The following is a 16,991-nucleotide window of genomic DNA, read 5'->3' as shown; positions in this document are numbered from 1 at the left end:
TGGTTTGGCCTCTGCTTTTATTTTGTATAATGAAGTATGGGTTTATACGGAAGTCTGGCTCATCCTCGGTGTAAAAACCTGTGAAGCTCACGAGTGACGTAAAACAAAGACAAAAAACATTATAAACAATAGCGTACAGCAAAACAATACCTCATGAAACAAAGAAGACCTCGTCAGGCTTTTACGCCACGGATGACTCCGTAATTTCAAGCTGTTTGGCCTACTTATAACCCATCTTAAAGTTTCAAGTTTTGAAGTTCTGGAAAACTTTGTCAAGACGAAACTTTGCGGTTTTCATTCGTAAGAGTCTTAATCATCGCGAGACGACGAAATGATCGGCTTGCAAGTATAAATAAATTTTTAACGTACATCACGACGAAATGGATAAAGAAACACGCCAAGGATTTCAAAATTCTCGCGAATCAATTGATACGTATGATGCACGATCCTCGCAGTACAGAGCGCTATTTATGCAATAGCGAAAATCAGATCTGAAAAAAATCAGGCCTGTACGGGATTGGAACCACTGACCTCTGCGATAGTAGTTTAGCGCTCTACCAATTGAGCTAACAAGCCAACTGGGAGCAGGCCGTTAAGTTGATTCGTAATAAACCCGTGATGATAAATCAGATACAATGAGCTTCTCAGATTTCACATGGTGAGTTGAAAGAAAAATTTTATGGGCATTAGCTCTCTTAACAAAGAAAAATAAACCTTTTTTTTTTTTTTTTTTACAGACTCTGTTAATAAAAAAGAAAAAGAACAACAAAAGTAACCATAGAATGCATGCCTAAACAACGTTTTGTAAAAAGTGGTTTGTGTAATATACTAGTATGGTGTTTGAAGGTTGTTTTAGTAAATGTGAAAGTCTTTGCTAAATTTATCCTGCCAAACCCGTTTTCACTGAAATAATATATTTTGCATTTTATAATGTATTTAGTATTAATTTTAAGTTAGAACCACACGCCCTAAAACAACTTTCCCATTGAGGAATGGGGATGTAAAATTTATTAGATCTTTTCTAACATTTTTTAAGTAAAATAATAGCTGCAATTTTATCATTACTAAAAGGTTTCTGTTCCTTTAAAGTTATATCTGTACCACAATGAGCAAAATCTAGAAAAACTCTTATAAACAGCCCACAGTTTTAAACTCAACTAATTTCTTCATTTCTGTTCCATATTTCCTCAAAATTTCGGGAATATGTATCAAATGTTTCTCTCACTGAAAATGTTAAACTAGTACTAGTCACCAAACGTATGACACAGTCTACAAAAAGGCCAATCAACTGATGGACTGATTAGATCGAAAAGAGGGAGTGTAAGGACTACTCTTCTGGTTGCCATGGCAAACAGTTGTCACTAACAGAGATTAAAGGGGGACTATAGAGAATTGATTGCCAATTATGGGGGATCATCTGAATACAACGGATCCCCAGGGGGGGAGGGGAATTAGATCGAAAAGAGGGAGTGTAAGGACTACTCTTCTGGTTGCCATGGCAAACAGTTGTCACTAACAGAGATTAAAGGGGGACTATAGAGAATTGATGGCCAATTATGGGGGATCATCTGAATACAAGGGATCCCCAGGGGGGGAGAGGAATTAGGTAGTTTACATGGTGACACAACCAAAATTCACCGACCCACCTAGCCAAAGGATAAATAATGACCGGTTTCTCAATCAAACGAGCAACTTTAGATGCCGGTCAAGTGTCGTATCTCATTACTCGAATTTTGACATATTCTAAATATCCCTTGTTGATTGATTTACTTTGAATGAGTTGCTCCCCTCTGCCATAGTTAGTAGAGGGGACTACTAACTATGCCTCTGCATAATTTGGTAAGTTTGAAATTTTAATTTACTCATATGGCGTTTTGTTTCTCGTTTATGTTCGACTGATTCAGCAGAAAATCGATTTAAGATAATGATTTCCTTGAAAATAAAAACCCCTTATTTAAAATAAAGAAGAAACAAACAAACAAATAAACAAACAAATCACGAGAAAAAAAACCAGCACACAAAACAAAGAAGGAAACGAGAAGTAAAAAGGCCACTCACACAAGATAATTCCCGCAAGATGTTTAAGCTGCACAATAACCTGGACACGCCATAAAATCATAAACTAACCTGCGTTAAAGCATCTTTCTCTATTAACTTGATTTTATAAGCTTGTTCATAGTTCATAACGTACGATGTCTCTCTTCTTTCTTGATCGTCTGGTGGGCGATAAACACGAAGGAAATTACAACAGCGTAAATATAACACTGAAGGAAAGAACGATGCAGATTCGTTCGGGGAGGGGAGATCAGGAGGGGAAGAGGGAAAGGGGATATGGAGGGATTATGGGGGATGGGAGGGAAGTGGAGAAATATACGGGTTTTTATCACCAGATCCTCGATTTGGACTAAAAGACCTTTGAAAATTATTCCAATGTTCTTTGGGTATGACTCAAATTCATTTCCTCTTCGAGAAGTAGTAATTTCCAAGATGTTCCTGTAGATGAGTCAGGATAACTCCAGGAAAGGGAGGGTTTGGTTAAAAACGGAGGATAAAGGTACAAAATCAACTGTTTTTTTTCCTTTCGTTCATCTACCTTGTACCTCTGTGGGAGTCTCTTTCTTCGAGAAAAACTGTTTGAAACAAATGCCATAATATTGCATGGAATATCCTTCACATAAATAGCACACGCACATCAACAATTGTGGTTTTTTCAGCTCGGTAAACTATTGCCTTTTTTCTCTTTCTCGGAATTGAGCAATGTCATTCTTCCCCTGAAATAAATTTAAACTCCAATTCTCGGCGAAGGAAAAGGAACAATTTTCGGAAACGCAAATTTAGCCAGTACTCGTAAATTTAATTGTTATGATATTATAGGAATTATATAAGTACTACAGTTCCTAAACGAGCCCCAGGACCCCCCCCCCCTTTTTTATTTCAAAATTTCACCTCTTTCTTTACTTCAAAAAACTTTCCTCTTTTTTATTTTCAAATTTTCGCTCCTATAAGATAAACAAACAAAAACTAAAGTTTCACAAAAAATCTCAGAGCAGGTTTCAGAGGAATGAAATCAGGGACCGGCCATTATTTATCGCCTGAGGGGGAGGAGGGGTCAGAGAATCTTGACTGTCATAATTACAATTATCTGATCTCCGGTAATCCTTTGTAACATTCTTATGACCCCCCCCCCCCCCAAAAAAAAAATCAATGAAAAATAATTGGCAGGCAGTCATTTGCTATAGTTCTCCCCCTTTATACTCAGTCGGCGACGACTAGTTCCCTCTATGTTCTCCCTACAAACCTAATGATCGCCCATAATCCTCCAACCCCTCCCCCTTCAGTCTAGAACTAATGACTCTGGTTCCTGAATAAGAGATCTAAAAAAGTATGGTTTAACATCTTGCTAGGAGTTAAGAAAACTGGTATGGTCCATAAATGATATGAAAAATGCAGACAGCCGTATTTATTGTATTTCAGTCCTTTGAATTCTAAATGAAAGCTTCTGACTCAGTGTTAGAAAGCTAAAACAATTCCCTTGCCAAAGCAGGGCCGCCGTACAAGGAAAAATAGTAGGAAATTGAACATGGGGGTAAGAGTTCCATAGAACCCCATACATTAATTATGCATAGAGTGTTGCAAAGAAACCTTTATATTTAGTCTTTATGAAATGGAATGCATAATTAATGACGGGGTTATATGGAACTCTTCCGAACATGGGTTTATAAAAGTGTGAGAAGACAGGAAAGTGCGATTGTTAAAGTAAATTAGATCATAATCCTTGTTCAGGGATCGGTCATTATTTATCAAAAGGGAAGGGGTTCGTAGTATTTTGGTTGTGTCACTTTAAAACAATTTCTCTCCCCTCCTCCCCACGCCTTTTTTTATTCTAACGATACCCCCACTAGTGGGCGGTCAATTTCCAGTATTTTTTTTAATTCTATATTGAAGTTTTTGATGCTCTATTATAAGGCTAAAGCAGTTCCTTTGCCAATGCGCAGCTGCCGTACAAGGGAAAAGAGGAGAAAATTAAACCTAGGCTCAAAGTGCAAGAAGATGGCAAGGTGCGATTATTAGAGTAAATAATGTTAGATAACTAATGAGTGGTCCTTTAGAAACTGAAGTTTTAAAGGTTTGCTGATATCATTCGCTGAGGAATAACGTTTTCATGTGCGGGAGATCGATATTTTTCCCGACAAAGCTGATGCATGAAAGGGTTCAGTTATGGAATCTTTGTGGTGATTAGGTGTCGCTAGATTACCATTATTTTCAAATTGCCCTAATTAGTATTGAATTTCCTTTCGGACAAAAACTTGTGCATGCGAAACGTAGTGAATTAGACTTATGAAATATTGCAGCTTTCAATTTCATTCAGTGTTCACATAAATTATACCCGTGACAAGTTTCCGCACACTGTCTGTTTCACCGATAAATTAGAAGAAATGAATCATAGGCGAGACAGGCCCATCGATGCATTATATCTTTTAATATTTAGCCAAGGCTCCAGTAGAGGGCTCAAAATTTTTGGTAACATAATTATTGAGTGTAGGAGAATGAAACTAGATAACTTACTTGAGCTCTTGAAAGACATGATCTTCTGTTACTTCACGTCCTACTCAGTTGGTATGTGGTCTCTGTCCGGTCGCCGGCTGTCCGGCTTTAGAATTACCTGACACATGTTATGAAACTATTTGTCGTACCAAAAAGTCGTAATTTTAAGCCAAATAGGTAATCGAAGCTCGGAGCTCTATGTTCGAAGTTCCTGACAGAACAAAGACAATTATTACTTCATCGAGTGAAAACATATTTGCAATGCAAATCAATCATTCCGTTACCTCACTGTTTGTCATCTAAATGACATTTCGACAAGGGTAGGTGTGATTATTTGCTAATGATACTTTTTGCTGCAGTGAACTGTAGTTGTGTCCAGGAAGAGTTACTCATATGTTATGCGGAAGAAGACAAAATGACAGGATTCAAAATGGGAAGGAAACAATGAGAGTAAAGACAAAGATAACTTCTTGAAAAACTTTTAAGTTTTTTAAGTCCGGCTTTAGAATTACCTGACACATGTTATGAAACTATTTGAAAAACTTTTAAGTAAGAGAGTAGAAATCTGAAGACCTTTTTCTAAAAGCAGGAAACCAGAAATGCGATAAGTGCAATGTTCACCTGAGAAAAGCGTCCAGAATCTAACTCAAACTTAGTGTAGACTGGCATAATATCTTGTTGAGCATGATGTGAATTTCACAAGACACGGTTTTAACATGATTATAGCACCAGCACTCCCCTTAATTTCAGACTTTCCAGTAAACAAAGGAACTTAAGTGAAGGTGTAGTCTGATCGTCCGGGTGAGTGTAGTCCTGAAAAGGACTGTTGTCGGTGGTAGTGACTGACGTTTCGACAACCTGTGCGGAAGTCATCATCAGAGTCAAGTGAATAGTTGTTGTTAGTAGAGTGTTCTTATTTCAGTTCGTGTAAAATGATGGGTCAGTTTTAACGTGATGTTATTGGCTGTAAGACTCAAGTGGCGTAAGACTGTCGTGATTGGTCTGTTTCGATCCGTCGGTAAAGTTAGGTCGTTCTGTTCGATTAACGTTGGTTAGTAAATTACGTAGTGTGGTGATGGGTTTGTGGGCGACGCGGATATTGAAGGGTAGTAAGATGCGCGAGATGTTTTCAGACATGCTTTTTATGTACGGTATGGTTGCTGTAGTCGTAGGGGTTGCGGTGTCGTTTGTTTCGGTAGTGGTAGTGGGTCGGTAAGTGTTTGGTCGGATGAAGTCGTTGTTGTAGTTGTTCTTCGTAAAAACACGGTGAAGGCATTTGTTCTCGTCGGATAAGCTGTCTGTCGAGTCGCATACTAGTTGCGCGCGTCGTGTCAGAGTTCTGATAGTTGTGGCTTTGGTTACGATACTTTGACGACACATTCACCGCAGTTCGACACGACGAAATTGACGCATTCCACCACCACCTTAACGAACAAAACACTGACATACAATTTACCAGAGAAGTCGAAGAAAATGGCAAACTTCCTCTTCTAGACTGCCTGGTAAGCCACAACGACAACTCATTACGGACCACAGTTTACCGGAAACCGACACACACCGACAGATTACTAGACGAGTCATCCTACAACCCTACATCACACAAAGCAACAACTATCAGAACTCTAACACGACGCGCACAATTAGTATGCGACTCGACAGAAAGCTTATCCGACGAAAGCAAATACCTTCACCGTGTTTTTACGAAGAACAACTACAACAACGACTTCATCCGACGAAACACTCACCGACCCACTACTACTACCAAAACAAACGACATCGCAACCCCTACGACTACAGCAGCCATACCGTAAATAAAAAGCATGTCTGAAAACATCTGGCGCATCTTACTACCCTTCAATATCCGCGTCGCCCAGAAACCCATCACTACACTACGTCAGTTACTAACCAACGTTAAAGACAAAGACGAACCGAGGAACAGACAGGGAACGATTTATAAGATCAATTGTTCCAACTGCTAAGCCTCCTACATCGGTGAGACTGGCAGAAACCTCAAAACAAGACTGACTGAACACAGACGAGCGACGAGGAAAGGTGATGTCAGCAATCACATTGCTGAACACCATCGACTTACCAACCACAACATGGATTGGGACTCTGCGCAATGCCTAACCTACAGTACTGACTATTTTCAACAACTGACTCTGGAAAGATGGTTTACTAACTTAGAACAGACTCCCCTAAACAGATGTCAACACTTACCCGCTCCATACAAACGACTCATTCACGACATAAACATCACAAACGACCGAAAAAGAACGACCTAACTTTACCGACAGATCGAAACAGACCAATCACGACCGACTTACGTCACTTGAGTCTTACAGCCAATAACATCACGGCAAAACCAACCGATCATTTCACACGAACTAGAATAAGAACATTCTACTTACAACAATCATTCACTTGACTCTGATGATGACTTCCGCACAGGTTGTCGAAACGTCAGTCACTACCACCGACAACAGTCCTTTTCAGGACTACACTCACCCGGACGATCAGACTACACCTTCACATGTTACCCCCGGGTTCAAGCCACTTACTGCAAAGGAACTTGAGCAAAAAAAAAAATTTAAAAAAATAATAATAATGTGCCACTTTTACTAGCGCAATCTGTAAGGGTCTATACCCTCAAACAAAGGGAAAGGAATACTGTTCGTTACGAAGGAGCTATTAGCTAAAGAACGGCTGCGAAGGAGACGTGGCATTTTTAGGCCAGCGGAGGCAAACACGAGACATGCGTGCAGGAGGATGCTGTGAACCACACGCGACAATCGTCTTTCGAGCTCTAACCGACCTCCCATAGTGCCAGGCTCTGTTCACCTCAAACAAAAGCAGATTTGCTTAGTAGAGCATTACACAAATTCTCAAACCATTATCTTGGTTGATTGGGCATCGAATATAACAAAGAGCTTTTTTGATGCTTATGGAAACAAGGGCTTTTTAGGTTGGCAAGTAGTGGCGTAGCTAGGATTTCACACATTCGAATTCTGTGCTCCTTACGTAAACTGGCCTACACTCCTGCTTTAGAGCGCTACACTAGTATCGCAGAGGTCAGTGGTTCGATTCCCGTACAGGCCAGAAATTTTTTTTTTTTCAGGTCTGATTTTCACTATTGCTCAAATAGTGCTTTACTGCGAAGGATCGTGCATATATACGCTTCATAACCGCAGGTCATACATAAGTTTCATATGCTTGTTGTTGTTTGATTTATCATCTACGGGTTTATGTCGAATTAATTTGACGTCCTGCTCCCAGTTGGCTTGTTAGCTCAATTGATAGAGCGCTGCACTAGTATCGCAGAGGTCAGTGGTTCGAATCCCGTGCAGGCCTAAAATGTTTTTTTTTTCAGGTCTGATTTTCACTATTGCTCAAATAGTGCTTTACTGCGAAGGATCGTGCATATATACACTCCTGCTTTATTTTGTGTATCAACAAGCTCGTGTTCACACCGCGAAAATGACTGACAAATAGAGTATGATTAGAGCCATGCGGATTCTGTGCATTCGCGCGGTTTTTCCCATACGGAATTATAGGTTTATCTATTGTTCTAACAACCAATCTTTTCAACCACCAAAACGCAACACCATCGACTGCAGAAGTGCCATTACTTAACTCCTTTAATAATTAGCCTACTTAGTTAAAGATTACAATACGTACAGCACGCCAAAAGTTACTATGGTTGTGATGATTTAAACTATGAACAATTTACAAATTTTAAAGGATTACTTCCATGTCAAAACTACAAATTAAACTTAATAGGTTCTAGAGGGACCATACTCCGAGAAAAGTCCAACGTTCATTGCAATAAAGTAACAGACGATATTTTAAAATCCTGACAGCCAGTGACAGGGTCTAATTCTATATTACATAGACAAAGTTGAATAACATCTGCGCATGTCACATAGACGCCTATAAATCCATAGCAACAGTATGTATTTAACAATTATTCCACTCGCACTTGTTGGATATGAGATGATAGATAGCCAACGAGGCGCGTAGCGCCGAGTTAGCTATAGCCATCTCATATCCAACAAGCGCGAGTGGAATAATTGTTTTATTAAAAACACCCCCACGATATTAGACAAATCTTCTCTTCTCTTCTTTTTAGCTCCCTTTTAATTTTAAGCCAACGCGTACACTTATCATATTTGTAGATTATGGTATATTGGCTCCTATATCATAATGGCTAAGCCCATAAAAAGTCTTGAATTGCATTATCCAACGATCCAGTTTTTAATAATAATTGACATGGCGCAATTTTTAAAACAATTGAAAGGATTAATCTTTGATACTTCAAAACCACTTTTTTTAAAGCAAAATATGATAAAACTATCGCTGAGGACCGTCCAGCTGACGTGTCGAGATCAACGTAGCCGAACTTACTCCAAATGCATTTTGACGATCTAACTTCGATGATAGACCGGTTAATATCAGCAAGGATGAAACTATGGTGTGCAAAAGATATTTTGTGCCCGTTTTGAGAGACATCTGAGGTGAAAGTTTGAAGCGTAGTTTCTCTACTAGTGTCGTTATCTAGGGGGAAAAACCACAGGGCGTTACAATTTTTTAAATGTTGTTCCATTTTTAGTCTAACGTTGCTATCGTTTCAAGAGTGAGCCTGCAAAAGTTCTTGAGATTTGAATGGGGTTTTTAGCTCTGCCTTTTACAAAATGGTTGCGGCACGTGTCAAACGCAACTGACTGCACTCTGACTGCCTCTTTAACTTGTAATGTTGATCGCTAGAAGTCTGGCTTACAGGGAAATCGTCTGTTGTTTCTTAAATTTTCTACATTACAATGCACCACAATTAGGTGTTGCTTGACTTAATCTGTATAAGTATGCTGTAAACTGAAGTCTTGATATCTTTGTTTGAACTCTCAATTCCGATTTGATCTTCGCTGATCTACGAGTAACGAGACTAACGCTGTAAAGAATTACGAATTTATGATTATTGGACTTTATGTGTTACCAATATTCAGTTCTGCTGTACGTAGCTGAGCAAGTGCATTCTGAACAAATCTCACTTTCTCATCTTCAGGGCCAAAGTTCTTGACATAAATCGCCAACGCAAGATCGTACCACCCTTTGGTTCTTGGCTGAGACCGAGATAATTGTGCACATCGCCCAGGTTTATGTAAGTATCAACAACAACAACAACAACAACAAAAACAACAACAACAACAAGAACATATTGGCTACAACATATAACAGCTGCCTGTGGACAGTGCCCGGGTTATTGTAAGTCATTGCGACATCAACATGCTCAGGTCCGAGCTTTTTTAGCTGAACATCCAGCGCTCGCTCGTGACAATCGTTTGCCTGCTTTAGGTCACCCAGCTGCCTGTGGACAAGGCCCAGGTTATGGTAAGACATTGCGACATCAACATGCTCAGTTCCGAGCTTTTTCAGCCGAACATCCAGGGCTCGCTCGTGACAATCTTTTGCTTGCTTTAGGTCACCCAGCTGTGCGAGGACAACGCCCAGGTTATAGTAAGACATTGCGACATCAACATGCTCAGTTCCGAGCTTTTTTAGCTGAACATCCAGCGCTCGCTCGTGACAATCGTTTGCCTGCTTTAGGTCACCCAGCTGCCTGTGGACAAGGCCCAGGTTATGGTAAGACATTGCGACATCAACATGCTCAGGTCCGAGCTTTTTTAGCTGAACATCCAGCGCTGGCTCGAGACAGTCTTTTGCCTGCTTTAGGTCACCCAGCTGTGCGTGGACAACGCCCAGGTTATGGTAAGACTTTGCGACATCAACATGCTCAGGTCCGAGCTTTTTCAGCCGAATATCCAGGGCTCGCTCGTGACAATCTTTTGCCTGCTTTAGGTCACCCAGCTGCCTGTGGACAAGACCCAGGTTATTATAAGACGTTGCGACATCAAGATGCTCAGGTCCGAGCTTTTTCAGCCAAACATCCAGCGCTCGCTCGTGACAATCTTTTGCCTGCCTTAGGTCACCCAGCTTCTTGTGGTCAAGGCTCAGGTTATTGTAAGACGCTGCGACATGAACATGCTCAGGTCCGAGCTTTTTCAGCCGAACATCCAGGGCTCGCTTGTGACAATCTTTTGCCTGCTTTAGGTCATCCAGCTGCCAGTGGATATCGCCCAGGTTACTGTAAGACTTTGCGACATCAAGATGCTCAGGTCCGAGCTTTTTCAGCCAAACATCCAGGGCTCGCTTATGAAAGTCTTTTGCCTGCCTTAGGTCACCCAGCTGCTGGTGGAGAATGCCCAGATTATTATAAGACTCAGCGATACGAACATCCTTAGGTCCTAGGTTTTTGCGCCGAACATCTAGGGCTCGCTCGTGAAAGTCTTTTGCCTGCTTTAGGTCACCCAGCTGCTCGTGGACAAGGCCCAGGTTATTATAAGACATTGCGATATCAACATGCTCAGGTCCAAGCTTTTTCAGCCGAACATTTAGTGCTCGCTCGTGACAGTCTTTTGCCTGGTTTAGTTTACCGAACTGCCTGTGGAGAATGCCCAGATTATCGTAAGATATTGCGACATGAACATGCTCAGGTCCGAGCTTTTTCATCCGAATATCCAGGGCTCGCTCGTGAAAGTCTTTTGCCTGCTTTAGGTCACCCAGCTGCTCGTAGACATTGCCCAGGTTATCATACGACGATGCGACATTAACATGCTCAGTTCCGAGCTTTTTCAGCCGAACATCCAGGGCTCGCTCGTGACAATCTTTTGCCTGCTTTAGGTCACCCAGCTGTGCGTGGACAACGCCCAGGTTATAGTAAGACATTGCGACGTCAACATGCTCAGGTCCGAGCTTTTTTAGCTGAACATCCAGCGCTCGCTCGTGACAATCGTTTGCCTGCTTTAGGTCACCCAGCTGCCTGTGGACAAGGCCCAGGTTATGGTAAGACATTGCGACATCAACATGCTCAGTTCCGAGCTTTTTCAGCCGAACATCCAGGGCTTGCTCGTGACAATCTTTTGCCTGCTTTAGGTCACCCAGCTGTGCGTGGACAACGCCCAGGTTATAGTAAGACATTGCGACATCAACATGCTCAGGTCCGAGCTTTTTTAGCTGAACATCCAGCGCTCGCTCGTGACAATCGTTTGCCTGCTTTAGGTCACCCAGCTGCCTGTGGACAAGGCCCAGGTTATGGTAAGACATTGCGACATCAACATGCTCAGTTCCGAGCTTTTTCAGCCGAACATCAAGGGCTCGCTCGTGACAATCTTTTGCCTGCTTTAGGTCACCCAGCTGTGCGTGGACAACACCCAGGTTATAGCAAGACATTGCGACATCAACATGCTCAGGTCCGAGCTTTTTTAGCTGAACATCCAGCGCTGGCTCGAGGCAGTCTTTTGCCTGCTTTAGGTCACCCAGCTGTGCGTGGACAACGCCCAGGTTATGGTAAGACATTGCGACATGAACATGCGAAGGTCCGAGCTTTTTCAGCCGAACATTCAGGGCTCGCTCGTGACAGTGTTTTGCCTGCTTTAGATCACCCAGCTGCTGGTGGACAAGGCCCAGGTTATTGTAAGACATTGAGACATGAACATGCGAAGGTCCGAGCATTTTAAGCCAAACATTCAGTGCTCGCTCGTGACAGTGTTTTGCCTGCTTTAGATCACCCAGCTGCTGGTGGACAAGGCCCAGGTTATTGTAAGACCTTGCGACGTCAACATGCTCAGGTCCGAGCTTTTTCAGCTGAACATCTAGCGCACGCTCGTGGCAGTCTTTAGCCTGCATTAGATCACCCAGCTGCTGGTGGACAAGGCCCAGGTTATTGTAAGACGTTGCGACGTCAACATGCTCCGGTCCGAGCTTTCTCAGCCAAACATCTAGTGCTCGCTCGTTACAGTCTTTTGCCTTCTTTAGGTCACCCAACTGCCGGTGGACTTCGGCAAGGTTGTTGTAAGACCTTGCGACATCAACATGCTCAGGCCCGAGCATTTTAAGCCAAACATTCAGTGCTCGCTCGAGACAGTGTTTTGCCTGCTTTAGATCACCCAGCTGCTGGTGGACAAGGCCCAGGTTATTGTAAGACGTTGCGACGTCAACATGCTCCGGTCCGAGCTTTCTCAGCCAAACATCTAGTGCTCGCTCGTTACAGTCTTTTGCCTGCTTTAGGTCACCCAACTGCCGGTGGACTTCGCCAAGGTTGTTGTAAGACCTTGCGACATCAACATGCTCAGGTCCGAGCGTTTTCAGCCAAACATCCAGTGCTCGCTCGAGACAGTCTTTTGCCTCCTTCAGGTCACCCAGCTGCCGGTGGACTTCGCCAAGGTTATTGTAAGACGTTGCGACATCAACATGCTCAGGTCCGAGCTTTTTCAGCCAAACATTCAGTGCTCGCTCGTGACAGTCTTTTGCCTGCTTTAGATCACCCAAATGCTGGTGAACAAGGCCCAGGTTATTGTAAGACATTGCGACATCAACATGCTCAGTCCCAAGCTTTTTCAGCCGAACATCCAGCGCTCGCTCGTGACAGTCTTTTGCCTCCTTCAGGTCACCCAGCTGCCGGTGGACTTCGCCAAGGTTATTGTAAGACATTGAGACATGAACATGCGAAGGTCCGAGCATTTTAAGCCGAACATTCAGTGCTCGCTCGAGACAGTGTTTTGCCTGCTTTAGATCACCCAGCTGCTGGTGGACAAGGCCCAGGTTATTGTAAGACGTTGCGACGTCAACATGCTCAGGTCCGAGCTTTTTCAGCCAAACATCCAGCGCTAGCTCGTGACAGTCTTTTGCCTGCTTCAGGTCACCCAGCTGCCGGTGGATTTCGCCAAGGTTATTGTAAAACATTGCAACTTGAACATGCGAAGGTCCGAGCTTTTTCAGGCAAACATTCAGTGCTCGCTCCTGATAGTCTTTTGCCTGCTTTAGATCACCCAGCTGCTGGTGGACAAGGCCCAGGTTATTGTAACATGTTGCGACATCAACATGCTCAGGTCCGAGCTTTTTCAGCGAAACATCCAGTGCTCGCTCGGTACAGTCTTTTGCCTGCTTTAGGTTACCAAGCTGCCGGTGGACATCGCCAAGGTTATTGTAAGACACTACAACTTCATCATGCTCAGGTCCGAGCTTTTTCAGCCGAACATCCAGCGCTCGCTTGTGGCAGTCTTTTGCCTGGTTTAGGTCACCCAGCTGCTGGTGGACAAGGCCCAGTTTACTGTAAGACATTGCGACATCAACATGCTCAGGTCCGTGAGTTTTTAGTCGAACATCCAGTGCTCGCTCGTTACAGTCTTTTGCCTGCTTTAGGTCACCCAGCTGCCGATGGACATCGCCAAGGTTACTGTAAGACGTTGCAACATGAACATGTGAAGGTCCGAGCTTTTTCAAGAAAACATTGAGTGCTCGCTCGTGACAGTCTTTTGCCTGCTTTAGATCACCCAGCTGCTGGTGGACAAAGCCCAGGTTATTGTAAGATATTGCGACATCAACATGCTCAGGGCCGAGGTTTTTCAGCTGAACATCCAGCGCTCGCTCATGAAAGTCTTTTGCTTGCTTTAGATCACCCATATTCAATCAGACCCTTTACAAAAGAGGTGTCTCCATTAGTTAAGTCAGTTAGTTATCTTTTTTAAGGACTTAGAACTTTTAAACTTGTTTAAACATTTACTACGATTATAAGTTGAGTGAGACACCGACAAAGTTTGGGGACGGAGGTTTGACGGGTAAAGTTGTCAAAAGCAATTTTCTTCGTTTGCTAATCAGATCTCAAGAGCTACGCGTCGCCAACTGTCAAATGTGGAAGAGGGTCTCAATGGGATTAACTGTCAACCGTGAAATGGCCAAAATATTAAGACTATTAGCCGTCAACCGTCAAAAACTCAATATTTTTACTGTCAACCGTCAAATAAGCAAGCCAATGTTAGCCGTTAAATGTCTCCGATATCCCTAGTTAAGAACTAAACGATTGCCTTAATTGGGGTTAATTTCTGTTGTTTATGAATAAAAGTTTTGATATATCACAAAAATACATTTATGTAAGTCCTTTAACTCCTAGTCGCAAGTAAAACTGGTCAGCGACAGAACTGACTTCCGGTGTGGTAACACTTCCGCTGTCGTATAACTTTTGTCGCTTCTCACTCAACTGAGAATGGTAGTATACATTTGTTAACTGGTAAGTTTGTGATCACTCTTTATACTCTTTCGCCTCCTACAGAGTATAAAGGGGGGAGGGGAAAGGGGGACTGTAGAAATTCACTGCTAGAGCTTTATGGGGGGAAAAGTCAATTGTATTGTGATAGAATACGGTCATTTTCACTTCCCCACACAGATCAAAGATTTCCTCAACCCATCATGAAAAGAAGAACGGTTTGTAAACACAATTTTTAAGAAAATTTACGAAGCTTTTGTGGCTCTGCATCTCATACAACAACAACAAAGATCAAGGCTACACGAAGCAACATGCCCCTTGAGCGACATGTTCCTGGTTCGGCCAATCCCAGCGTTCATTTTGAAGCAGTAATTTCAAGTCCCGTACTGGCAACTCGTTACCACTGATTCATTTAATGGAATCAACATTCTTCAACTGGCGTCAGTCGAATACGATTTACATTTCCTAGAATGTTCAAATTCAAATTTAAAAAAATCTGTAAAAACTTTTAAGATATTTTTAGGTAAGAGAAACCTTGTAAGGTTAATTTAAGTCGTCACATATAACACAGTGGTTCATCGTTCTTTTCTTCCGTTTCTGCATCAGTGATCATACTGAGGCCGTTATCACCAACATCTAATCTGCGAAATTGTCTTGAAAAACAACAAATAATAACCGACACTGGCGAGAAACCTTTCTTTCATGGAAAGATAACGTCAGATATTAAAGGTCATGTTTAGACGCCAAACTTTTTACGAAAAATATTAAATATTGTTACATACCTAGACTTTCACTCAACAAAACGAGCACTGTTATTGGTTGATTCTTGGTCAACCTACCCCTGATCAAATACAAATTTACCCCGACCGGAATACAATTGCGTAATTATTGCCCGCGCCGAATACAACAGCATGTTTTTGCCATATGATGGTTTAAGGGGAAAGTCTAAATATGTAACAAACCACTTAATGTATCATCCCTCGAAAATCTAGTTAGTTTTCTTTTCGCTCGATTCCAGTGCCCCAAACAGTTCCCACAACAGTTCCACGAAAACTGCTTCCTAAATCCTTGAGAGAATTGCTTTTGCTTCAGCGCAAAAGCCTTTCATCAGAGCCGAAATCAGTCGTTCAAGATTCGTTAAAAGTTTAGTCGAATAGAGGCTCGGGGCGAATTTTCAATATAGCATAAGAACTATTGGAGAAGCTGTTCTTTAATCTGTACCCGAGGTATTAGGCTCGCTGATGAAAAGTTCGGCGCTCTTAACCGTGTAAAGATCACTTAATCCTTTCACTCTCAAGATCTCATTAGTAATTCTCTTTACTGTCTGCTGCACAATTCTTACAATGTTAGTCAGGAGAATTTGATAGTGGATCAATGAATAGTCCCCCAAATGACTCTGACGTGTCTGCTTGATAGTGTATTAATATGGTATGGAGAAATTCTGTCTTTGTCACTCATGGCAGTTATAAAGGTTAAAAAGCTCTTTACTCGATTTAACAAGCACAGAAACTGGAAAAGTTTACCTTCAGTATCTACGAAAAGTGAAACCGCAAAGTCCAGTCATGTGATCAGAACCTACCACAGATGGAATGAAAAATCAGGGAGGTTGAACGCTTGACAAAAAATTCCTGGAAGGAAAATGACCCGGGGTTTAAATTTCGGGTCAAGATTTCTTACTTTTACAAAGGTTAACGCTGCCCTTCAATGACTTCCCAGGATTTTAAATCTAAACTCTTAACAGCAGCACTCAAATAAAGGTTTTCACACACAAGCTTGTATCGAAACTCTTCCTGTTCCATTCGGTTTTGTTAAAAGAAGTTAAGCGCAGCTATGATCATTCGCGTCTACAACAATGTTCTAAAACAAAAAGCGACACATATTTGATAAACGGCACCGCTGTGCAAAAATCTTCCAACTCGATTGGGATTTAGTATACTAAGCTGTTCGGAGTTGAGTTATCAATCATATTCAGAGCCCCTTGGTGGTGATAAGAGATCCTAGCCAAATCGTGGCGCTGTTCTTTACATGAAACTCAGCATTTAAGTGAATGAACATGCCATGTCGCAACAAAACTCACAGTCGAAATGCCGTGCAAAACACCTCTGTCATTAACATAATTCCAGGATACTATATGAGTTGACACATAGGGGCCAAACCACCCCTTAAATGTTTCATCAGAATTTGGGAAAAAAATTTCAAGATGGCGGCCAAACAAGCGCGCAAAGGCCTCTGGGTGTGGTGGCCGTTTCAAGGAGGGCTGCAAAAAGGCAGTTTTCAGGGGCCTGGTACCGAACACAGCTTACAGGCGGGCATTTTCAACTTGTTCGGCTCACAAGCTTTGCAGTGGTGT

General features: G+C 42.2%; 1 protein-coding gene and 1 pseudogene across 9 annotated transcripts in view; both read right to left on the bottom strand.

The window, feature by feature from the left end:
* LOC148730286 (uncharacterized) overlaps positions 1-16,991 on the bottom strand; it is a 38,000-nt gene that overhangs the window by 4,169 nt on the left and 16,840 nt on the right. For 3 of the 9 annotated variants that reach the window (XM_088760964.1, XM_088760963.1, XM_088760972.1), the window contains 2 exons: positions 4,567-4,756; positions 2,128-2,216 (listed from right to left, as the gene is read on the bottom strand). The exons of 2 other annotated variants lie outside the window; for them this stretch is intronic. Coding sequence is in view for 1 of the 7 variants with exons in the window: in XM_088760972.1 (XP_088617098.1) it covers positions 2,128-2,216; positions 4,567-4,585 (108 nt within the window). In the remaining 6 variants the exon portion in view is untranslated. Of the gene's footprint in view, positions 1-2,127; positions 2,217-4,566; positions 4,757-16,164; positions 16,270-16,991 lie in introns of all 9 variants that reach the window. 4 more of the 9 variants (XM_088760965.1, XM_088760969.1, XM_088760966.1 and 1 more) reach the window with 3 other exon arrangements.
* LOC148730279 (uncharacterized) overlaps positions 8,166-16,991 on the bottom strand; it is an 83,742-nt pseudogene continuing 74,916 nt past the window's right edge.

Source organism: Stylophora pistillata, chromosome 5 (genome assembly GCF_964205215.1).
Source record: "Stylophora pistillata chromosome 5, jaStyPist1.2, whole genome shotgun sequence".
Classification (NCBI taxonomy): Eukaryota; Metazoa; Cnidaria; class Anthozoa; order Scleractinia; family Pocilloporidae; genus Stylophora; species Stylophora pistillata.
The sequence above is the reverse complement of the archived record's forward strand: the minus strand, read 5'-3'. Positions and strand labels throughout refer to the sequence as shown.